The sequence below is a fragment of the Rutilus rutilus genome (genome assembly GCF_951802725.1).
Source record: "Rutilus rutilus genome assembly, chromosome: 16".
Classification (NCBI taxonomy): Eukaryota; Metazoa; Chordata; class Actinopteri; order Cypriniformes; family Leuciscidae; genus Rutilus; species Rutilus rutilus.
The window spans coordinates 28,927,617-28,953,785 of NC_140224.1; the positions used below are offsets into that span (position 1 = coordinate 28,927,617).

The 26,169-nt window shown below is 38.5% G+C and overlaps 1 protein-coding gene across 1 annotated transcript; it reads right to left on the reverse strand.

Annotated features, from left to right (window-relative positions):
- Window positions 1-243: 243 nt before the first annotated feature.
- On the reverse strand, window positions 244-25,901 carry timp2a (TIMP metallopeptidase inhibitor 2a). The gene is made up of 5 exons (XM_084435121.1): window positions 25,461-25,901; window positions 5,327-5,427; window positions 5,129-5,240; window positions 4,087-4,211; window positions 244-2,627 (listed from the first exon to the last, which is right to left on the reverse strand). The coding sequence occupies exons 1-5, from the start codon at window positions 25,576-25,578 to the stop codon at window positions 2,430-2,432; spliced, it is 654 nt and encodes a 217-aa protein (XP_084291247.1). The 5' UTR covers window positions 25,579-25,901; the 3' UTR covers window positions 244-2,429.
- Between the last annotated feature and the right edge of the window lie 268 nt (window positions 25,902-26,169).

Here is a 26,169-nt window from a genome sequence, read left to right on the forward strand (position 1 = left end):
TTAAAGTTTTGTGAAGGTACATATGCAGCACTTGACAAATGTTCACCCTGATGGGCAAAAACATACTATAAGGCCAAGTTTCCACATTTCCACAACATCAGTTAACAAAACAACTGTTGTATCTTTGTTGTTGTGTATGTATTTTTCCTGCATATATATGTACACATGTAAAATCAATTATATAATATATATTGTATAAATACTCATAGACTTAAAAAAAAAAAAACTAATGGGACGAGCTGATGTAGTTTAATGTTTTATTTGGTAATACTGTATATTTATCCGTCAAGTGAACATCCACATGGGAATTACAAAAGCATCAAAGACATGCATAGTCTGGTTCTTCTACCACAACTTTTATCATGTGGTTCAGACACTAGGTCTCACATTCTTGCTCTTTTCAGCAAATCATAAAAGAGAAAGACAAAGACTGGTAAAAATGACACAATGATCATATAAATCAAAGGTAATAACACATTTAAAAAAAAAAAGTAGAAACGTGGAAACAAAATCATTTAACTTACGCCATTAAAGTTCAATAACAATTAATACAAAGCAGTTTAAGTAGTTATAGCTCGATGCATATTAAACATTAACCTTGTAGATTTATATAGCCTATTCGTAAGAGTTCAAGCTTGTTTATGACAATGCTTCTGGTATGAAGAAAGAAGCGAGGATATTGAAACAAAAATCTTAATTTAAATTACACTTAAGCAAAAAAAAAAAAAAAAGCTTCATACATTTATGCTGGAACACTGATAGCCAAAATAGAAAGGCATGAATAGAACGATTACCCATAAGAATGCTCCCTTTGTCAATACAAATGATCTCTGTGTTGATTTTATACAATGATTGTGATGCATTATATCGTCCAAATCGATCAACACTTTTATTGTTGCTTTCGTCAGTTCATCAGCGGTCTGTCTACTCCCTCTCTCTCTTTTTCTCTCTAACACTATGACCACATCGGGCCACATGGTTCAGCCTGACGAAGCGCCTAGCAACTAGTATTCAAACGCCTCACCCTCAGTCAATCACGTGACTTGGCAACGCCCAATCAGGGGACAGTTGCAACAACCCAACTCTGTGCCTTCTTCTCAAGCTGCCAATAAACTCCTGAGTTTATTGACATCACAGAAGGAAGGAACCTCGCTCTTTGCTTCCTCTTTCTCGGCGCATGCTATAGGCCTGTGTCTTTGCATGCCAATCCAATCAGCCTTGTTTTACTCTAGGGCAAAACGAAGGGTCTTCCCATTGCCATGGCAACTAAAGTCTTACATACCTCTTCGGGTATATAATCTAATGACACATAAAAGAACAATACGGAAGGTAAAAGAGCTCACTAGGATCGTAGATAACTGATGCTGTAATGCTTAAAGCTAAAGCATTTGCAAAACAAGAACGAAAGCATTGAAAATGAGAGTTACAAAAAAGAGGAGAGGGTCCTCTTGGTTTTGTCTTTAAAAAGTGCAACAAGTTTAAATAGTATCATCACTGAACTATTAACGGAGGAATAAATGCATAAAACTGACTCATCGTAGGTGTTTGAGACAAGTTAAAGGTTCAAAAAGGTAAACAAACATACTAAAAAAAACAAATTAGGGATGATTGATTCATAAATGTGCATAAAAAAAATCGAATTAGAGGAACTTATTGTATATTGCTAATTAATTATGAACTGTCGTCAGAATAATAGATGTTGACATAGTTATTCCTTCATTTTTCATATATATATATATGAAGGATGCACCATGAAACGATGATGAAAAGCAGTGGAGGTGAAATGAAGAACAGCTTCATATACAACAGTTCAACATTCAATAATTTGGTCAGCAGCAAAATTTTGTTTCCATCACAAATTCATGTCTAACGACATCGACTTTGGTCTTTAATTTTTGTTGTTTTTTCCCAAACCCCAGCTGTCTTAAGTTCTTTCCAGGTCCCTGCACATCTTTGAACTATCTGGGAAGTCCCGCCTCACCATTTATCTGAGTGGACCAATTGGCATGGCTTTGGGAAATTACACTGCCTTCAAAAGTAATACTTTCACTACCACCCCGGGTGGGTTTGGACCAGAATACCAGAAATTGAAAATGCGAAATGAGCTGAGAGACTGCAGTTTTGGGAGATTGTGTGGAGATTGTTCAGTCCTTTTTGCAGAGAGAAACCTAAGCGCTGTTTTGGGGGGCAGAAAGTGCTCTCGTTTTAAAGATTGTCCCTCACACGATGCCTTGGGTGGGGTCGTTACTTTCGCTCCATTCTATCTCATGTTGCGATATCTAATGAAGACTGTACACTAATCTAGCCTTAAGATGTTTAAATTTCAATTTGGTAAAGTTTTGTCTTTATGTCGATATTAACTTACACCTTATCTATGATATTTGTAAGAATCTCAGATTGGGTGATGTGGAGAGGGAGAGAGAGATACTTTAAGGGTCTTCTACGTCCAGAAACTCTTTCTTGGGTGGCGCGACTCCACGGTACCAGGCGCAGGAGCCGTCTCCTCTCTTGATGCAGGCATAGTGGTCGGACTGGCGGCCGTGAATTATCTTCTCCGTCACCCAGTCTGTCCACAGACACTCTTCTGGGGCGTTGATCTCGCATGGGAAGGTCGCACAGCGTGTGATCTGGGTGTAGCAAAAACAATGTTTGTTAACAGGGTGTGATGCTGAAAAGTATTTTTTAACCAAAATATGTTAGGTTGGCTTTGAGTTGCTTAAATATGCAAGTGCTAAATATAAGCTACATTTTATTATTATTAAATATTAGCTACAGTAAGTAGGTGCTTAAGGGACTCAACTCAGGAGTAGTCTCTAAGTGTGTTTTTTGCTTACTTCTGTGATATTCTACGCAATTTTGTAGTATAAATAGTGCAAGTAGTGTGTTAACACTATGAGTACCCAGATGATGTACTAAAGGTAACAGCAATGCATCAGGTGTGTTTAAAAAACTTTTTTTGCCCACAAATATAAACAAAAATGTTACTATAAGTGTATATTTCTTACACTTTTTTTGTCCAACAGGTGAAAATCAAAAGCTTGATCCGCTTCAACAAGCTGCAAAATTTGGGGTAACATTTCTGCCCATAGCAGATTATACCTATTTCATCTAACTTATTCTTGTGTAACTCAAGGTATAAAAGTTTAAAAAGCTTTGAGGTTTGAAGATTTAAAGGCTGGATGGATAGATGAACAGATATACATATAGAAAAATGAATAGATAGATGGAATGTTAGATAAAATGGGTGGATGGAATGATGATAGATAGATAGATAGAATGTTAGATACAATACATGGATGGAATGATATGATGGATGGATGGATGGATGATAGATAAATAGACGAATGGATGGAGTGAGTGGATGGATATAGATAGATACAATGGATGGATGGATAGATAGACAAATTAATGGAGTGATAGATGGATAGATAGATAGAATGTTAGATACAATGCATGGATGGAATGATATGATGGATGGATGATAGATAAATAGACGAATGGATGGAGTGAGTGATGGATGGATGGATATAGATAGATACGATGGATGGATAGACAAATTAATGGAGTGATAGATGGATAGATAGATAGATAGAATGTTAGATACAATGCATGGATGGAATGATGGATGGATGGATGATAGATAAACAGACGAATGGATGGAGTGAGTGGATGGATATAGATAGATACAATGGATGGATGGATAGATAGACAAATTAATGGAGTGATAGATAGATAGAATGTTAGATACAATGCATGGATGGAATGATGATAGGATGGATGGATGGATGGATGGATGATAGATAAACGAATGGATGGAGTGAGTGATGGATGGATATAGATAGATACAATGGATGGATGGATGGATAGATAGACAAATTAATGGAGTGATAGATGGATAGATAGATTCCTCCTCCTGTCATTCTAATTCAATTCAACTTGCTGTGAGTCATGACCAATTCAATTCAGATTAAACCCATGAATTGAAACACAGCCAGTTCTTCCCATTCTGAATTTTACACAACCCTGGTTTACGGCATGTTTGACACAGTAATGATTATTATTTGTCCACAGGAGAAATATACTCGCCTTGCAGTCACACCCCATCTGGTAGCGCTGACTGAGGCTCTTCTTCTGGGTGGCACTCATGGATTCCCAAGGCATGATGAGATCACACAGAGTCACGTGCATCTTGCCGTTGACCTCCGCCTTGCCTGGAAACACAATGTGCAGACAAAACAATCTTGAACCGTCTACGCACATCTGATGATAGTCACGGGCACGATGAGGCCCAACAGACAAAATAACAGCACACAAGAACACGATAACAAGTTGCCACGTTTACCAAATGTTGTTTTGTTTAGGAACAAACTACCCCCCTGTTAGTCATCTATTGTGCTGTCCCACGTTATGGAGGTCACTGCAGAGTCACAGCCTAGATTTAGTGAAAAACACTACATGCAAAAAGCTTGTGAACCCTGACGGTGGACCGCGGACTTCACCGAATGGGAGGGGACATTCAACGACATAAACAACCTCAAGATGGTTTCTATTTTTGCTTAAAGCAAAGGTCTCTAAAAGTCTGCTCTGGTTCAACCTGAAACCTGGGAAGTTTCTGCTCTGTGTGGAGAAGAGAGTGTGTGCCTTGAAAACACAACCTCAGCAGTTACTCCGCACTACAGGATCAGCTCTCTCATTATTTTACCTCCCCTCCTCCTCTAAAACTTCAGCTTTAAAGGCAATTGCTACCCTCCACAGACCTCTGCCTTGTCAACTCTGTAATTTGGGCTCTGCTGGAATGATCCGAGATGGGGAAACCAGAAGTTGTCTGTGTTCATCTTTTGACGTTCTTTTATATTCTGTGTTTTTTCCCTTCAGAGTTGCCTGCTCAGCAAGTTCATTAGAGAGAAGAGAAGAGTATTGAAACCCAGCTGTAAATTCAGCACACTGTACATCACCAAGTCACGGTTTGTAAACTTCTGTCGAGTTTGAAAAAGGATCACCTTGAGTGGAGAGTGTGCCAACTGGCAAGTGCTTTGCTGTGAAGGCTGTAACCAATAGCGTTGTGTGGTTAAACTGCACATTTATTTGACCAAAAAACAAGAGCTGCAGAAAAATAACAAGCTTTTACCTGAGATGAGGTACTCCTTTTTGCCGTTAGTGTCCAAATTCGTCACCCCACACACTGCAGATGAGGGTGCGGTGAAGATCACGTCAATGTGGTGGTCTGGGCCTTTGAACATCTGAAAGAACAACAGATCCTCTTTCAATTCAATGCAATTTGATTGTAGCTAACATGTGAAAGACAGCCGTCATCTTCATCCCTTACCTTGATCTGCTTGATCTCATATTGGATCCGCTTGATAGGGTTCCCATAAATATCATTCCCAGAATCCACCTCTTTTTTCCCAACCACCTTGGCCCTGATTACTGCAGAGAAAAGATTAATAAAAAGGTAAATTTCATGAATTAATAACTGCATGGATTATTCGTGTTAAAACGCACAGGAGAACTTCTCATGAAAAATACTACCTTAATTCACAACACTTGCGTATACACATGAATTTGTTCTTAACCTAATTAATGAACAGTAGTGAATCATCCTCAAAAACGGAAAATATATCCCTCTTTGCATATGCGCATCTGTGTCTTTATATATATCACTGTAAAAATTGTTGTTCCAACTTAAAAAAATTAAGTGTTCAAGCTGCCTTAAAATATTACGTTTAGTCAACTTGAAATGTGAAGTTCTGACAACTTGAATATTGTCTGGTTACCGTTATTCTTTAAAATATATTCTTTTGTGTTCAACAGAAGAAAGAAACTCATTCAGGTTTGGAACAACATGAGGGTGAGTAAATGATGACCATTATTATTTTTTCCAAAGTTTGAAACCACTGTCAACAACTAAATTAAGTTCAGCCAAAGAATCATTTTTTGATTGTGGAATCTTCTCAATGTTTTTCCACCGCTACTTGGACTCAGTAGAATATACAAACTACAGCAAAAGGCCTGTAGATTCTGTAGCATCATCATGAAAAGATGAAAAGGCACATGACTCTTGTACTGTACTTTCTCCATGCCACCTCTCATCTGAGGCCTTGTCTAAACACCATGGAGCGATCACTCTCATATAAAGAGAGTCATGCCCCCAAACCCAAATCCCATTTCCTGAAAGTTGAGCGTTTGCAGCTGTCCAGCTTCTCTGTAGCTCTCTTTGTCAGGTCAGCCAACATGCGGCAGAGACGCCTCTCCTAAAGAAGCTGACACATGACAACCTTGCGCTGACTCATTCAATCTCTTGCCTTTTATACTCACCCTTATTTTCCTTAATCATTTTTAGATGGCTGTTATTTTTTCACTGAAGTACTGCACGGAAACATAGCATGGAAGTTAAGGGGACAAAAATAAGCATCTCAACCACTACCACACGAAAAGCCCTTTACTCTCCACAAACCTCTTCCCTGTCCTCCTCATACAGACGTACTCTCCTCATACATTTACTTTGACAGAAGTGTACACAGAGCTGCAAACCTTCTAACATAAACTGTGCATCACATTTATACAAACTTTGCTGCTTAAAGGGTTAGTTCACCCAAAAATGAAAATTCTGTCAGTAATTACTCACCCTCATGTTGTTCCAACCCCGTAAGACCTTCGTTCATCTTCGGAACACAAATTAAGATATTTTTGATTAAATCTGAGAGCTGGCTCACTCCTCCACAGGCTTATGGACACTATAACTGGCTGGCCCAGAAAATGTATTAAAGACATCGTTAATATAGTCCAAGTGACTCCAGTGGCTCAATCTTAAGTTTATAAAGCGACGAGAATACTTTTTGTGCGCAAAAACAAACAAAAATAACGACTTTATTCCACTATTCATTTCCTTCTCTCTGGGCCTCGAGTGAGTTCACGTAGTGTTTTTGCGCAGCGCGTCTGTGTTGCACGTCACCACGTAGACTCACTATTGGGCGATGCTGGTCATGTGTGTGATGCGTGGTGACGGAGAGGAGAGGACTTTGAATGGATTGTACATTTATAGATTTAAGCCCCATTCACACCAAGAACGATAACTATAACGATAACTATATTAGCATCCACATCAACGCATGATAATGTTCTGTTTGTTATAAGTACGAGCTGCAGTTTTGTCGTCTGCCACTTTAAATGCTCAGGCTATTTAAAGCAGGATGAATTCTGATTGGTTCTCTGTGTTTTTGTCATTCATCAGCAAAAAAAAAAATTACAACGATATCGTCCCTCTGGGCTGTTGTCTTTATAGTTGTGATGTAGACTCTGCTATTTTTGTTGTTGTTGAAACTATATCTTTATTGTTACCTATTGTCCTTCGCGTGAATGGGCTTTATGATGATTTCTGTCATTAATGAGGTCAAGCAGAATACATTCTATTTGTTATTGATGGACGGGGGTGGGGGGGGGGGGGGGGGACTACATGAGAAGATCATGAGAGTTTTCTGATTGATGTGTGTGACAAAATCCTCGGTCTAAAGGCCATTCATACCAAGGGCGATAACTAAATTAGCATCCTCACCAGCGGGCGATATTGTTCAGTTTTTTTTTCCAAACACATGCTTGTCTGCCACTTTAAATGCTCAAGCTTGCTATAGTACGATTGATTCTGATTGGCTGTCAGTGTTTTTATCGTTCATCAGCTGAATAAAATTGTTCTAAAAATTATTCCAACTTTATAGTTTCTCTGTGCCGTTATTGTTATAGTTGTGGTGTGAATTCTGCTATTGAGAACGATTTTTAGAACTATATATTTATCGTTATCTTTATAGTTATCTTCCATGATGTGAACGGCCCTTAAGGGTCCAAATCAACACTGGACCCTATTGACTTCTATTGTATGGACAAAAAAACACAACTCTGATCAAAATGCCTTCTTTTGTGCAACCCAAAAAGTCATACAGGTTTGGAACGATGTGAGGGAGAGAAAATTCATTTTCATTTTTGGGTAAACTATCCCTTTAAGCAACACCAAAAAAATGTAGGGTGTCTTTGCATGTATTTGTAAAGAACTATGTATGCAATCACCGGCTATTATTGCAAATCACTGATTGGGTGATTAGGTCATTCTGAAAGGGTGTACTTTGCAATAATGACCAGATGAATATGCATTTTCCCACTTAAAATAAAATAAATGGACATGAAATATTGATATTAATAGCATTAATGAGCATTTAACTACCACAGTAAACGATATTGGTTGCCTTGGTCAATGGTCAGCTGTCATTGACTGCAGAATGCTGTGATTTGACCAATTAGATTCAAGTATTCCAGAGAGCTGTGTAATATAACAAACTATCAAACCAGTTGCCATTTATTTTAAAGAAATATAGCACATACACAGACTTCAAGCAAAACATTTAAAATAAATTTGTTTGGTTTTTACATTATAGAACCATAAATATTCTATTCAAGTATTTAGACAATTACTAGTTGTTAAATGTTAGTGGAAACCTTTGTATTTGAATGATTTTATGTTTAATGTTATGTTTATATTAATGTGTTCTATTTAAGTTTTGTGATAATATTATTCATAATTCTATGATTTACATGACATATCTAAATTCAATTGAATCCAAATACGAAACACACTTCACCAATGGGCTGTGAAATGTACTGCTTATAAGCTATAAAATGAAGGTGTTGTTGTTTACCTGTTGGTCTTGTCTACATTTGCCTAGGAAACCAATGAGGAAGCAATTACAGGCTAATGTCCACCTCAAGGCTAAACTTGTCTCAGTAAACGTGTTGATCACTTCGCTGCTTGGCAAACTGTTTATTAAGTTGTCCAGAAATATACTGGAAGTCACACTTTTTGCGATGTATTCACCCAAAAATAACCAGTCCTTTCCCCATGTCCACAGTGTAGCCATTTGGTGACCTAAAATGAGGAACAGTGTCAATATGCAACATTTATTTGTGTTTGCAGTGCCTCTGGCAAGAACAAGAAAAGGGAACAGATATTTTAAGTTTCTAGGGTATTTCATATGAAAGTCAGATGCACATTGCACAAATTCAAACCGACTTCACAGAGTTCTGTTACCCTTTTTTAATGCATGGTCTATTGGAGTTGTTCTCTACAGTTCATTAAAAATAAGTGATGACCCAACACAGAAGCAAACCCATATTTAATGCGTTTTATTTTCTATTGTTCAAAACTTTCTTGGATGAAGGGAATGTCACACAACCTGCCCATGTTGGCTTCTACCAACCCTGCTGGCAAGACCAGCTTAGACCATCATGAATTGGTCTTTTATGCAAGTTAGTGCAGGTTTGGTGCTGGTGTAGCTGGTCGACAATCATAACTATGCGGTTTACCATCAAAACTTTCTGATGAAGTCAGTCTTGTCGGTTAAGATCGTTAAGAAGCCGGATAAGATGGTTAAGAAGCCTGGTGGGGATGCCAGCATCCAAAACACAACATATGTGGGTATTTTTAGCACAGATACTGAAAAGTCTGGACACTACATTCACTTTACCAATAACTGAACACACTTTAGCAAGAAATGGTGTTTGAGTGATTTGCAGTAAAAGTTTGATTGGACGTAGAACTTGATGTCAGTAACAAAAGATACATTAAGCATTTTCATCTCCCTTTTAAAAGGTAAAGCCCATTTATTTTTTATATTCTAACTATACACAATCAGTTGCATTTTATTATTCACTTAATCATTGTTTTTTTCTCTACTGTCTGCATCTTTTTCAGAACGGATGTGAATCAGCGACCCATTTTTGAGCAAATGGCAATCCATTGGAAATACACCCAAAGAGAACTTATGAGTGTCTGAAAGCTGTCCCGTCGACTGAACCCAGGAAAAACAAAAACAGCTCTAAAAAAGGAGAAAAGATTTACGGCGCACAGTTTCGTGTTAATCAGCTGCAGATGAAAATGAATTGAGACAGCTTCTCAAGTAGGCCTTCATCCGCAGCAGCTGTCTTGTAAAGCCGACCTCCAATTACAGCTGCTGAAGTTACGGCCTACCCAAAGCAATAACACCTCCTCTGCTCGAGTCAGAAAAAAAACATATTCAAAGAGTTCTGAAGCATTAACATATTAGCCAGCGCTGCTCCTCCTTAACCCCACCCTGTCCTTTCATAAACAGGCAGTCTTTCCGTAGCATCGATTTGCTTTGCCAGCTGTTTGGATCTGCTGTGTATTTTGTTAGGACAGCTTGTTTCAATCGAGGTATGCTCAGGAACATTTCTGCAAAACTACTTATACAAATGGAGCACAGTTTATGAGACAAACTGGATTTTACAAGTTGAATTAGACTCGCTGCTTAAAATCTCAGGGCTAATTGAGGTTAAAGGGATAGTTCACGCAAAATTGAAAAATCTGTCATCATTTACTCACCCTCATGTTGTTCCAAACCCATTTGACTTTTTGGTTACTCTTTATTTCGATGGTCCACTTTAGACATTCTACTTACTAGTAACTTTGCAACTACATGTCAACTATCTCTCATTAGAGTATTAGTAGACTGTAGTAGACTGTTTAGGGGTATGGGTTAGTAGAATGAGTTGCAAAGTTACTTCTACTCAGAAGAATGTCTTTTGGAGGAGCATCACAATAAAGTGTTAGCAGGTATTAATCAGACAGTCTACTAATACTCTGTTAGTTTACACAAAGCTGCAAAGTCACTTATAGTTAGTAGAATGTCTAAAGTGGACCATCGGAATATAAGTATTACTGACTTTATTTTCTTCCGTGGAACCAAAAAGTAAACGTTTTGAAGGATGTTACTGCTGCTCTCTTTCATATAATGAAAGTGGATGGGGACCAGGTGCCATCAAGCTCCAAAAAAAGTTAAAATATTGCTTGTCTGCAATGGACACCATTCATTTGAATGGTATAGAAAAGAGGAGCTTGGGTAAAAATGTGTCCTTTTGTGCTCCAGGGAAAATCAAACGTGTTCTGAAAAGACATGAGGGTGAGTAATGATGACAGAACTTCTCCTTCAAATGTGAGGATAAAAAAATAGATGAATGATATCACAGGACAGTCAGAGATAGAAATGGAAAAACACACAAAGTGTAACTGTTGCAGTTTTTGAGCCACTTGCTCACCATGGAAAATATGAGCCCGGGGATATAGGATGCAGGGACATAAAATAACTAGAAAAAGGAAAACGCACACACATACACACACTTACAGCCATTATTATACACCCATGGGCTCACTTTATGGGCTGGAATAGACGCAAATATGAAGGGTTCATTGCTCTTAAAGTTAACGATAGCCCCCTCCCTCCTCCTGTCCAAGTTGCATGCTTTTCTGTGTACGTCAAGGCTTCTTGTGTTTATCCGGGGAACCCGAGCTATAGGGCACGCTAACACCGTGCCAGCTTGGTGCCAGAAGATCAGTATAGTCTTATTCTAAAACCAATTTATTGTTGTTCCATTGTTAATGTAAGCCAAGCTAAGAGCTGTTTTGCACCTAAAATTCCAGATGCCTAAAACAGTTTTGAGGGCAAGGAGGCCTCGCTTCTCCTGGTGAAGTAATCAAGCAAGTCTTCATAGGATTCTGGGAGCATCCGGTGGTGAGGAGCAGAAACACAGTGGCAACTGCCTGACTCTGAAGACGTCACTCATCGAGAGAGCATTCTGTTATCAACATCACGAGACTGGTGAGGATCACCCAGGGGGTGTGGCTAACCCAAAAGGGCTGTCTGCAATAGAAATCAATCAAATTTTTCACTAATGGATTTGTAAGGCCCGCTATATTGGTCCAACGCCGGTTCGCCAATACACGGGGAAGGTTATCACGTGTTCTGTCCTCACTCATGCAAAGTATTGGTTGGTTAAATTTGTAATACATTGATCATATGTATTTACTCATTACTTCATCTGACTCCATAAATGAATGGTTTTAATAACATCTGTGCCTCACTAAAAGTGAGCGAATGTATGACTATTCCTTTTAACCATTAAATGAACAATGTCAAAATCAGTTAGAATAATCACATGTAACAATTTAATATTTCAGATATCAGAGATCAATTCCACAATCAATTCAAATATCTAGAACATGGTTATACATTGGTTACACCAAATAATCTTACCCAGCTTGTACCAGAGAGAGAGAGAGAGAGAGAGAGAGAGAGAGAGAGAGAGAGAGAGAGAGCACCTATTCCATTCACGTCCAGCAAAGAAGACCCCAGAGAGAGCGTGAACACCTTCTTTTATCCTGTTTGACCAGGTGACATGGGGGATGGGGGCGACCACCCTCAAATGCAGGTGATATGGGGGATGGGGGAGACCACCCTCAAATGGCTCTGAACCAGTTTTCTCTAAACTTCTATAAACCTTCTTATTACCTTTTATTATATCTATCTGGATATGAGATATCTGTACCACTCACTTGACACCAAAAACATAACAGTCAATGATAAACATTCACATTAAACCATGTTCTTGTACGAGTTCTTAGTAGTTTGTGAGAGGAAGTCAGGCTGTGTGGGGGAGGTCGAATGTTAATTAGCCATCAGGGCCCTTTTGCCTCATGCAGGCCTCAACCAGTATTTTCAGTCTTACAGATTATTGGCTATTTAAGTGTCACATGTAGAAGAGTCGTGGTCGAGAACCTATCAAGGGATAGTTCTGTTTAAAATGAAAATTCTGTCATCGTTTGCTTACCCTTCTGTATGGCTTTCTGGTAACACTTTATTTTGATGGTCCCCTTTAGACATTCTGTTGACTATAAGTAACGTTGCAACTACATGTCAACTAACTCTCATTAGTGTATTAGTAGACTGTTAGGGGTAGGGTTGGTTAGAAGAATAAGGCGTTAGGGTTAGTAGAGTAAGTTGACATGAAGTTGCAAAGTTACTTCTAGTCAGTAGATTGTCTGTTAGGGAGCATCACAATAAAGTGTTAGCAGACAGTATATACTAATACTCTAATGAGAGTTAGTTGACACGTAGGTGCAACGTTCCTTATAGTCAACAGAATGTCTACAGGGGACCATCAAAATAATGTGTAACCGACTTTCTTCTGCAGAACACACACAGAAAGTGTTGTTTATTTGTCCATAAAATGAAAGTTATTGGGGTCCTTTGTTGTTTTAAACCTCATTGACCTCCAATGAATGGACAAAAACATTCTTCAAAATATATTTTCTGTTTTGAAGAAAAATTTAAAATCTTCAATTACTGATTTGTATTTACATAAATAAATAAAAACTTTAAATTAAATGCAGTTTGCCCCCCAATTATATATTTATAATTTGTTTCCCGATATGTCCAGATGCTCACCCCCATATAATGCGACTACTCCAATCTCATCTAAAACTTCAAAGCTTGTCTAGATATTTTATATCAGGTCAGTCTGATGTTTTTGTGCTGATGATATTTATCCTGTAAAATATATTGCCAATATTTCTTCAGTGAATGGTGAAAGGTTTCCGTGAGAGAGTCACCTGTAGCTGTTGTAGTCAGTTATTCCCATTGTGTTTATCAAGATTTTTTTTTTTTGTGATTTAATAATTCAAGCATCAGAAGGGAATTATATCTCACAGTTCAAATGGAGTGATGTTCTGTCGTGTCTGTCTTCAGCTTTATTCCCACTGCTTCATTTTTCCTGCCTGACCCACATTCCTGTTGCCCGATAATCAAGCATATCCCACAACGCCTGCTCCATCCATAGATGACTTACACACTCTTACATATGCACATATCATAATCAAAATGTCATAGTTTCCATGAAAACATACCCACCACAAATACTAGCCACATCCTGAGTTTCCGTATGCCTGCACAGCTTTTAGCAATCATGACCAGCTCGGAGCCCAGGCAGACCACTGCACCAAAAGTCCCCAAACTCCTCTTCCACTCCTACCTTTACAGACAGCACTCACTGACTTTACTGAAGGCCTACAATAACCAGAATATACTCCACCTCACAGGTATCAAACACAACATTATTTTAAGTAATACAAAGGCCATTTGGTTGTTTTTACCTTTGAACATTTTTTTAAAAGACAGACCTCAAAAGTTCCCTAAAATGTAACATTATAATTAACATATAAATATATATATATATATGTGTGTGTGTGTGTGTGTGTGTGTTATAGCCTATATGCTTTTTCCCCTCTATGATAAAGTTCTTCCAAGCATGCAACATAAATTTAAATCATTTGCTAATTGTGAAATTCTTACCACGCATTATACATTATAATAATTAACAAAAGATCCAATGAGAAGGAAAATATATGCTTCACAAAATATTTTAACTAAATGAATATGGAACGACCACATGGCAAGTAATTGTGTAAACTGGATCTCTTACACCACAGGGGTAAAACCTGAGCTGGAGAATGGAGCTGTTCTCCTTCCACTCTGGATACTCTCTGCCTGTGGTTTCTTTGAACTCATTTCTTTCTTTTTGAACTCCTGACACAATTCCTCACTGTAATAGAGAACAACAGTTGGGTTACGGAAGTTAAAATCCCATTCATTTTCTCCATATACGAACTGCTTTTTAACGATAATGTATAAACCTTCTAGGAGCTCTGAGGTTGTTAAGCGATAGCATATGCTCCTCTAGAAGATTTTGGATTTATTTATTTATTTTTTAAACTTTATTCCACGGCTGAAAATCATGAAAAGAGTAATTGTACACTTTAGAATATATTTTCTGTATATTTTTTACAATTTATTTTTAAAAATAAATTACTATAAAATCAATAGATTTATATTGTACCATCATTTTTGATTCAATATCAGATTACGTCATTCACAGTGTTTGTAAGTATTTCCTTAAATAACTTAAATACAATTTTCATTGCTTAGAACCTATATTGAGTACATTTTTTAAATATGAAGAAAATGAACGGGGAAATACTTCTGGATTTTTAAAGGGGATTTAAAGAAATAGTTCACCCCAAAAATGAAAATTCGGTCATTATTTACTCTCCCGTCATTCAAAACCCATATCGTATGGTCACTGCGAACTGTATCAACTTATATAGATGTCTATGAAGACTATTTAATATCGAACAGCAATTACACTGGCTGCGTCCGAAAGCTTAAAAATGCTGCCTTCGGAGGCTGCATGCCAAGGTAGGTCCAAATCCGATGTTAGCTTCACTCCCTGGCTCCTGAAATACCTTCATCTGATCGATTTTTAAAGGCAGCATAGATGTGTCCTTTTCTGACTTTGATATCCCACAATCCTGGGCGTTCCATTCTGTGATAGCTGAGCTAAAAAATAAAGATGGCGTCTAAAAGTTGTGTTTGGTGGTCAGTTTGTGTGGAAATTACACGTCACATGACCATTCATGCACACTGCACATGCCTCTCTTATTTAACACACCTGATTCAGATCATCAGCTCATTAGGAAAGACCTCCATGAACTGAAAGGTGCAGTATGTAATATTGACAGCTAGCGGTTCAACTGGGTACTGGAGTCAAAATATTGGAGAGAGTTGTTTCCCCACCCTCTCCTCAGACTCGACGCTCACGCGGGTTGCCAGATTGAGGACACACAACAGGAACAAGCTTTGCGCCAACCCGGGGTGTCAAAATACTATTGGGTAAATGGGCAGTGGGCGGAGTCACACAGACCAAAACAAAAACAGACACTCCAACAGGGAACTCACATTTAAAAGTAGAATAACTGGCAGTAGCATTGTTTTTCAGAGAACAACTTAGCATGTTTCCTAAATATCTGCAGACATTAAATGGTATTTTAATGCTTTAGTACAGTTAAAATATAAAAAAGTTGGGACGTTTTGTAAAATGCAATAAAAAAACATAATCTGTGATTTAATTCTCTTGAACCTTTTTTTAACTGACAAAAGTAGAAAAGATTCCTAAAGTTTTCACTGACCAACATAATTGTCTTTTGTAAGTATAAACAAATTTTGATTTTGACGGCTGCAACACACTTCAGAAAAGTTGGGACAGAGGCTAAATAAAATAAAATAAAATTATAGAATGTCCAAGTTAAACTCTTGTGCAACAGTCCACAATGAGCAGGTGAATTGGTAATAGGTGAGGATGTAAAAGGAGCTGCTCTGTCTTTGCAAGCAAAGATGGGTCACTTTGAGCCAAATTTCATGAGAGAATTGTCAAACAATTCAAAAATCACATTTCTCAATGCAAGATTGCAAAGAATTTATGTCTTTCACCATCCACCATACATAATATTGTGAAAAGATTCAAGGAATCCAGAGAAATCTCAGTCTGTGTGGGGCAAGGTAGGAGGACCTCCGTTGAATGTGCATGACCTTTGAGCCCTCGGATGGCACTGCATGAGAAACCATCATGCTACTGTGTTAAATATAGCCACATGTGCTCAAGAGTACTTTGGAAAACTGTTTTCAATGAACACAGTCTGACGCTGCATCAAGAAATGCAACTCAAATCTCAAATGTTACACAAGGAGAAAGCTATACATCTGTTCAGTGCAGAGATGCTGCCGAGTACACTGGGCCCGAGCTCATCTCAGATGGTGTGTGTAGTGGTCAGATGAGTCCATGTCTCAACTTGTTTTTGGAAAATATGGACATCAAGTTCTCAGTCCCAAAGATGAAAGGGACCATCCAGACTTTCATCAGCAACAGGTGCAAAAGCAAACATTTATCATGGTATGGGGGTGGATCAGTGCAAACGGTATGGGTATGACTTGCATTTGTGTGGTACCATTGTACCATTGACATGGAGGCATATATTTGGATTGTACAGAGACATGAACTGCCATCAAGATGACATTTTTCCAGGGAAGCAAGACAATAGGGGCTTTCACACCGGATAGTTCTAGGATCCCCGAGAACTAATGGTTCCCATAGGAACGTTTTCCTGGTTGCATTCACACCGCCAGTAGGAACTCTGAGGTGACGTAAGCCGCGCTAATTGTTGTGAATTTTATTTTGACGGCGCTGAGAACGCCAGAACCTGAGCACAGTGCTCGCATTCTCCGTGTTCATTAGTTTATGATCTGTCTAACAGTCCTGTCTAATGCGTTATTAGATAGAACTGTAATACATAAGTAGACAGTAATGAAAAGTTATTAGCGTATGGTTTCGCTTGGACCCCTCAAAGTCGCGTTGGATTTTCTCCTCAGCGTAAAGGTTTAGAGGCCCATCTATCACTGTTTTCCATGTTCGTAGAGTTCGTTTCTGGAGTAAATATATAGGCTATAATCTGTGTTTACACAGCCTTTTTTTTAAATGGCGGGTGCTGGTGTTTGGCGTGCGTTCGGCCAATCAGCGTATACTAACGTCACGGATAGTTCCTATAGTGCTGGTTTAGATCCTACTCTGAAGTAGGAGCTAAATTAGTTCCTCCAAAAGGAGTTCCTAGGACTAAGATACATTCCTAGTTCCTGGGGTGCGAACACGCCAAAAACCGGGAACTACTGCCAATAGTTCTAGGAACTATGAAAAGGTTCCTCCGGTGCGAAAGGCCCTAATGTGCCAGGCCTCATTCAGCTTGTGCTACAACAGAGTGGTTTCAGAGACACCATAGAGAGGATGTGGATATTGAATTATTGTCTCTTATTGAAAATGAATGACCCATCATGAAAAGGAGAATCAGACAACGGACTGTTGAGCAGATGTCTTATTTCAGGATGATGTCTTTATAAAAATTCCAAAACTGCAACAATTAGTATTCTCAATTAAAAAGTGTAATTAAAAGAAAAGGTGATGTGACACAGAGGTAAACATGCCTCTGGCCCGACTTTTTTGGAGTGTATTGCAACAAAATCAAAAGTTTGTCAATGAAAACATTGGAAATCTTTTCTTTGTACTTTTGTCAGTTAAATAAAGGTTCAAGAGAATTAACAAATAACAGATTCTTGATTTTATTGCATTTTACAAAATGTCCCAACTTTTCTGGAAACGGGGTTTGTACATCACCTTGAACTGAGTGTGTCAGATAAGGAGGACACAGCATTTGTTGGATTCACGTGCATCATCATAATTGTTGCTTGTACAAGAAAGCCAGTGCAAATGTTCTTAGATTCTGAGGTTTACCAACATGGAAAAGGTCAGAATTGGACAACTGATGGTTGGATGCTGCCCACTGCTTCAGGCCTGGGTATATAAACAGGCAGAGCGGGCATGGCAGGATGTGGAGAAAGGCTGGTTTGTGTGAGGTTTGCTGACTGCATTTAAATGCCATTCATTTCCCATTTTATCAAAATACATATGGGGAAAGATTTCACATTTGGAAGTTTTTTTTGTCAGATATTTCCAGCATTTGCTGTGAGGAGGAGCAACCACACAAGAGGGAAGATCGTCTGACATGAAGCTTTCAAAAGTCACATCCTCACTACAATCTGACGTAAACTGCAGCATGCTGTGTGTGACCCACAAAATGAGGTTCAGGTAAACAAACGTGACGCACAAGGTGATTGTAAAGAGCATTTCATGCTCGTGGGACGGTGGGAGGTTGAAGATTTCCTGGAACAGACTTGCATATTTAAATATTTTTAGCTATCTAACTATCTGTTTTTGATAACTGCTCTTCTCTTTCTTTATGACCAAGAGAAAAAAAGTGCTTGGCCATACAAACAACGCTCAATGCTGTTTTACCTTTAGTAAATTCAAAGAAAAGCAGTATGAGTTCTTCTGTTTATTGCTTCTGTCTGGGACTATTAAATGTGGCAATGAGCTCTTTCATATTTTACTGAGCCAGGGAAGAAGATGACAGTTTCCAGACAAGATCAGATGAGATCTTTATACTGCGTAGCAGGTGGAACTGATTGGTTTGGTTATGACATTAAAGCAGCAATTTTCTAGTTGAGAACAAGGTATGTTTGAATTGAATAAGCAAGCTAATAACCCTGTTCTCTTGGGACACATCATTGAATCTGTACAGACAAACGTATGTTTATAATAGTACGGAAGAAACAAATGTTATACTTCAAAAAAGTTTGCTAAAATGCTCACTCTTAATATACAGATTCTTTATTGACATTTAAAGATTCCATGAAGAATTCATGAAACTTTTCCATTGCACAAACCAAAAAGGGTTATTTAAAAAATTGTTCACTGAAACCCACAATTCTTTACGTCACATTGGTTAACTTAATTTTACAGCAAAATGTATGGTTTATGGAAGTATGAATTACAATTTACACTTTAAATTAGTCATATTTAGTTTATATTTATATTAATTTTACAGTTAATAATTGCGAGTAAAAAAACAAACCATCTTATAATTTACTGTGAAAAACTGTCACTGTGATTATAAACTAAACAAAATAACGTAATTTACTATAGCGTCTGACAAAATATTATTTGCTGAAGTCTATTTAAAATGTTTAATTAATTTAAAAAAACAAACAGTTTGAATGAATGATTCAATGACTCAATCATAAATACTTCACTTGTTTCATTACTGGATGAATCATCGTTTCTGAATAAACCTCTTGAATGAATGATTCAATGACAAATACATATTTTAACAGTCTCTTGTCGCCACCTAGTGGCGTAACGATGTAATCAATACAATCGTTATTTGAAGCGCTGGGTTACTTTTAAATGGTGATTTGCTCTTTTTTGATTGCTTTAGTAGACATCAAGTGTTTATATCCAAACTATAAACTTTTATTGGAAATAACGATACTGAGTGTGTGGTTGAAAAGTGTGTTTTATAGCCTAAGTGCATTCGCTGAGTCAGCAGCATCGCATAAACGCAGATCAAAATGTTCCGGTGGGATTTCAAAGGTTTATTAGACATGGACGAATCGTTGTCATTTAGGAATAAGATCATGCGGTTGTTTGAATCGAGATTGCAATCTTTTAACGATTAATCGTGCAGCTCTTAGCTTTGTTCGTGTAACCCATTGTAGGCCAGTTTAGTCAGGCCTGTTCAAGTCAAGTTTAAGTCAAGTCATTGTATGGTTTTGTTTATTTGTATTTGTTCACGTTTGCTTTAATAAACTGTGCATGGGTTCGCAACTCTACTCTCCTTCGGTGGTCTTAACCATTAAACAAAATTCCGAGAACGTTCCCTGTTAGCTGGGTTATTACTAGTAGGGCTTCACGATTAATCGCAATTTACATGAAATCACACTTAAACCGATTTGGCTTATGGCGATTATGAAATCGCAAAGGCTGCAGTTGGTTATATCCGTGACTGGTCGAGTGGCAGGCGCGGTGACAGGCGCATATATCCGTGACTGGTCGAGTGGCAGGCCCGGTGACAGGCGCATATATCCGTGACTGGTCGAGTGGCAGGCCCGGTGACAGGCGCATATAACGGTGACTGGTCGAGTGGCAGGCCCGGTGACAGGCGCATATAACGGTGACTGGTCGAGTGGCAGGCCCGGTGACAGGCGCATATAACGGTGACTGGTCGAGTGGCAGGCGCATATAATGGTGACTGGTCGAGTGACAGGCGCATATAACGGTGACTGGTCGAGTGGCAGACCCGGTGACAGGCGCATATAACGGTGACTGGTCGAGTGGCAGGCGCATATAATGGTGACTGGTCGAGTGGCAGGGGTGACTGGTCGAGTGGCAGCTGCCCCTAGCGGTGACGGGTTGAGTGACAGGTCGAGCGGCAGCTCCCCCTGCCACGCAGGGATTTTACCCCTACTGGTAGCTTGTCATTGTACGGCTCTGTAAACGCTGCTCCATCTGAAAGCACTGTGAGTTTGAGTCACTTATAGCGTGCATTTGAAAAAGCAACACGCGTCAAACATCTTTCCAAACATGAGAAGCATTTACATATAACCTCTTGTCCAACAAAAGACAACATTTAATAAAATGTTTTTACACCAAACTAACTTCATAATGACAGTTGAGCATCCTTCTGTGAAATGATGTGGCTTCTTAAGGCAGTCGTGTATTTCTAAGTCATGTTTAATCAAAGCGTTTTAATCTTCTGTTTATTCAGCTTAAGCGATGATGCCCATATGGATTTCCTAGAATGATGTGCATTATCCTACTTCTGCGGCGGGGCATATTTGGTGTGTCTGCGTGAGAGCGCCCTCTGGCGTTCAGATGGAGCAGCATTTACTACCGATCAGCCGCACTGCACTGAAAAGCTGCGCATGAAATAATCGCAGCCTTTTGCCAAATCGTGTGCGGTTTCATTGCGATTAATCATGCACCCCTAATATATATACACACAAATATTGTATAAACAAAATGTTTTATGTTATATGCGTTTAATCGATATGACAGCACTAGTCCGAATACGTAGTATTCGAAAAATAGTAGGCGAAAAGTACATGGATGACCTACTACTTCCGCCGTGATTCTGGAGTGTGCATTCGATGGACACACTTTACTATCCCATGAGCCCACGGGAGAGGCTTTTTACGAATGGCAGTGAAGTGACGCAACTGATGCTGGTAGGTAACAGTAACAACATGGCAGATGTAGATTTGTATGTATTTGTATTGTAGTATGCGATTTCAGATGCAACGTTAGTCTCACTGCTCCTTGACATTATTGTTGTTACTCTACATGAATGACCACCATTGTTTTAGTGAGCTCAAGTACTGCAGTCAAAAAAATAAATCTTTGGTCCTACACTAAACCTTTTCAAAGGGCTACCTGTGAGAAATGTTTGTACATTTGGCATCCTCCACTGGTAATTCCTCTCTTTCCCCCCCCCCAATTTATAACTTCCCTCACCCTCCACCAAAGGAATCCTCACCACTTCTGTATTCAGGAATGTTCAGCACCACACCCCGGCCCGCTCTCTGACCCTTGTGACCCTTACAGTCTATACACCCTTGATGTGAAACCAGGCTCGTCACTAGACAGTTTGCCAAAAAGGTTCAGGCTAGACTACGGTTCCAGCCTGAGTGCATTTGAACAGATAAATATTTTGAGCAGATGACCACTATAATTGGGCCTTCAGTTGGGAAGTTTATACAGTATAAACAACCGTTGGTACACCAAAGAAAATGGGGCGGTTTAAATCCTCAAAGCCCGTAGAGTCAGCATGAATAGTAACCCATTTTATCTGCATAAACTGACATTTCCATGTAAAACAGGATATACAGTATCTCGGTACCATATTAGCTATCAGTTGATATTGGAGATTTTGTTATATTTTTATTAGATATTTAATTAATTTACTTTATTTTTACATTTAGATGACCTTAGCCATCATCTAACGCTCACTTAAAGTTAATCTTTAGCTAATCTCAAAAAATGAATATTGATTTTTCATACTGTACATTATAATGTTGTGATCCCTAAATTCACTGACAGATTTTAGTTTTTTATTTATAGTTTAATTAGACAAAATAGAATAGAATTTCAATATCGATCCTGTTGTTGGCCATAGCATGAACATAATCATTGGCTTATCTGTATCTATATTTGTAATATTAATGCACCCCTAATGTTCAGTGTAGGTCAAGACTTGATTTTATCCATCAGTAACTGATTAAAGATTATGAAAACAGTTTTTATTTTTGAATTACATGAATCATTCACCGTAAGATCAGGAATGTGCACTAAAAAAACTTGAGAGAGTTGATTTAGATTTAATGTTGACTTCTCACAGGTTCTACTGGCTGCTAAGAAAAACAAATTAGATTCATTCCTACTATCTTTTTCATTCGTTCTGCGGGCAAACAAATATTTTGAGCTTTGGAATGCATTCTGGACAACAGACTTTAAAAGCTCAAGGGGGAAAAAAATCTAGTGGCACAGCTCATGTTACAGTTTTCAATCTTGAGACAATCCTGTCACTGTTCAGACTCTCTAAAAGCATGTTGTGCTCGTCTATGACTCAATAACAGTGAACTGCTAGGTAAATAATGGGACTGTGTCACTCCCATAGGGAACGAAAGACTGGATCCGCATGACTAAGGCTAAGATTTTTATGTATGACACGTAGAAACCTTATTAATACCAAATACAGATTCAAAAAGATGGCAAAAACACTTACAGACCGCAAAGGGCAAATAACCGCATTTTTGGTTATTTCATTAATATGCAGACATCCCGTTCTGTCATGAAATACGAGCACTAAATTAATTTCCGGCTAATAGCCTGTTCATTTCCACTGCAAGTCAAAAGACGCAAACCTCACGGAACAGCCACTAAAGTTAACTTTTCACAAATAGATGGAAAAAATCCTTCTCCCTTGATCCAAGAAGCACTGGTTCAAAGCCAGTGAGCTGAGGCAAGGGCGTGCAGTGCAGCCAAAGAGTGCGCTTTTCTCACTGTTTGAAGAATGCCATGCATATTTCTTAAAGGTCCTTGACTTTCATTGCTTTTTCCTCATCTTTCGGCCAGATGTCGGATGCATGCTCTCCGATGGTTTTCTGCAGGTTCAGATCAAATTGTAAGCCCTCTAAAACACTTTAAAAGAGTGTACATTTGTCTTATCTTCTATTAGCAGCATAAGACAGGGCTTGGGTTCTGTTCCAGCGGCGGGCACACCTAGAAAATCATCTCTGGACAACTCTTGAATTAAGCGTGAACTGGGAGGGAAAGCCCCAGTGGGATGCAAAACATTCTTGCAATTTTTTATGTCTCCATCTGAGAGAAATATGGATAGAGACCAGTTGCACAGGAAATCAAGGCCTTAGTCAGTAGCACTCCTGTCCTCCCTTTCTCTTTTCTATACTTCATTCTCTCCCTCAATCGTTCATCTTTATTATTATTTTTGAAGACAAAAATGTGTTCACGAAGATGCACTTAGTAGTCAGGGCAAAACAATATCCAGAGTCAGTGTGAGAGAGTTTTGTACCAGTCTCTTACCCTTCAACTTTTAAAATAAAGGTTCTTATATAAAATATAATTCCATGAAGAACCTTTAATATCCACGGAACCTTTACATACAACAAAAGTTGAATACGCTTAGTTTTTTTTATAGTGGAAAAAGATTTTTAGATTCACTGTTCACTGAAAGGTTCTTTGGGGAACCAAAAATGGTTCTTCTATGGAGTCACTGTGAAAATCCCCTTCTGAAACCTTTATTTTTAAGAGTGCTATCATGCATTAAGTTATTTGATAAATGCAAACGTAAACACGTGGCTTTGTGTGACGTGAGCTATCTAGCTGACTGACACGGATCGGATGTGGTTGGAAGTAAAATGGGCTGAAATTAATAATTAATGATCATTTTCAGATAGAGTCACATGATAGTTGTGAAGTTTTCCATAGTTATCACAAATGTAATTGTAGAGGTTTTGTTGTAAAATATTTCTAGACATTTTTATAGAGAAAAATACATTATGAGTCAGGAGCAGATGATTTGGAGGCTTGCAGCTAGACAGTGAATCAGTGTAAATCTACAGGTCAATAAGAATAGTGTGAATGTATCATGCTGTTTGAGTTTCAATCTTTTACCAGCAGACATCAGTGTCACCTCCACAATTGTTGATCTGCAAAACAACATCTCACCATCATTTTCCCATGCAACAGACAAATACTTTAGCAGAATCTTATTTTGTATCCTAAATGTTTTGGCTCTTTGTATTCAGGGCAGCTGAAAGCTTTCTGTGAAACTCGGACATAATGAGTTGTTTTTGAGGAATGAAATAGAGAAGCCAGATATAAATAGATATAAACAGGCCACAAAACGTCATTCAGCTCAAGCTCCAGGACTGTATGTGTGTGCCGAAGATAACAGACCGACAGACAGAACACTTTATCTACGGTTATCCTGGGCACTAAATAATAGAACAGAAGCATAAGATGGAATAATGGAGCAATTCCAATAGGGTCCTTGCACCATCTGTGCTCCGATGAGATGAAAAACACATCCAGGTACAAGTACAACCTTTTTCAATTTTTTTAATTTTCACAACCCAAAACCACACAGAGGTGCCACTGAATGTGCATGAACTGATTCAGTGAAGTTCAGATGCACAGCCTGTTTAAGGCTGCACAGAGACTGCATAAATGCATCTACACAGGAATTATTTTATGATGTTATGAAATTGTGAATATGGAATAACTGAAATTAGGAAAATTTCAATATCTGAATAAAAATGTATTATAAAGAATTAGCCTATAATATAATTAAAAAAAAATTTTTTTTTTAAAGAAATAAATATTCAATATAATTCTGAAGCTGAATTCCATTCACACACACGTAAAGTGGCATAAGAGCTGCCTCTGACACTAAGGTCAGAGGTGGGTCAGAGTTTGCATGTTTTAGTACCGCTTTTATGTGGCATTTTTTGTGTGTAGAGGTTTACTAAAATATCTAGCTCAGATCCACCTCAGCCCCCGTGGTTGTGATGATGCATTCATCAACAAAGCAGCATCAGAGCAGAGAGAACTTTGTTGTTGTCATGACAGAGGATATATTTCATTAATCATGGATAGTTTCAGGTTTCCATCTTCATAATTACTTTGCATTTACGCAGCATTAAACAATAGGCTATACGTGCAGGCTTTGCGGCGTAAAGACGCCTCAACTTTAACGCTGATCAATTCGCTATAGTAACAATTTTGCATTGTGACGTAGCACCGTTTAGATTGTTGACACGCACTTACCAACATCAGCATTGCAGAACGCCTGTTGAGGATGAACGGGGGAACAACTGCACGCTTCTGCGATCTCTCCCAACCGAAACAGTACCAGCACCACAAGTGTGCCAATACAGCTCTTCATCTTTGCTTCACTTTAATATCTGACAGCAAATGTAGAGGCAGGTAGACGATCTTCTGCAATGACAACAATGATCCAGTCCCTCACACACAGCCGAAAAGTACAATGTCCACCGCCGTTCAAGATGCCCACACGCTGAGTTTTAGTATGACTATTGCTGTTAAATTCCTCAGAGACGAACGGGCTTGTTGGTAATAAAGGAAGTGCACTGCTGCTCTATCTAATGGTCTTTCCAGGCTTCTTTCTTTTCCACTGCCTTCTATGGGTGTGTTCTCATGGAGAGACCAGGTTCATGCCTTAATACTGCGCGTGGACTCCTCCCTTCTAAACCAGATTCAACCAGAGGTGGGCGCTTCACGAAGGTCCTCGAAACATTTCTTTCACTCTTTCTGTCAGGACGGCGTTTTTGTACAGATAAACACATTTAAGCATTAAACAAATCTAGTAGGCTATAGCAGCACAGTCTTTGTTAGAGAAAAAATAGACTTATATTGGCTAAGCTGCTTTTCCTTCTTTCTTTTACGTCCAACGTCCAACTAAAACGTTTTAGATGCATAAATAATGTTTTTGTGCTAATGTTTTAAGATCATTATA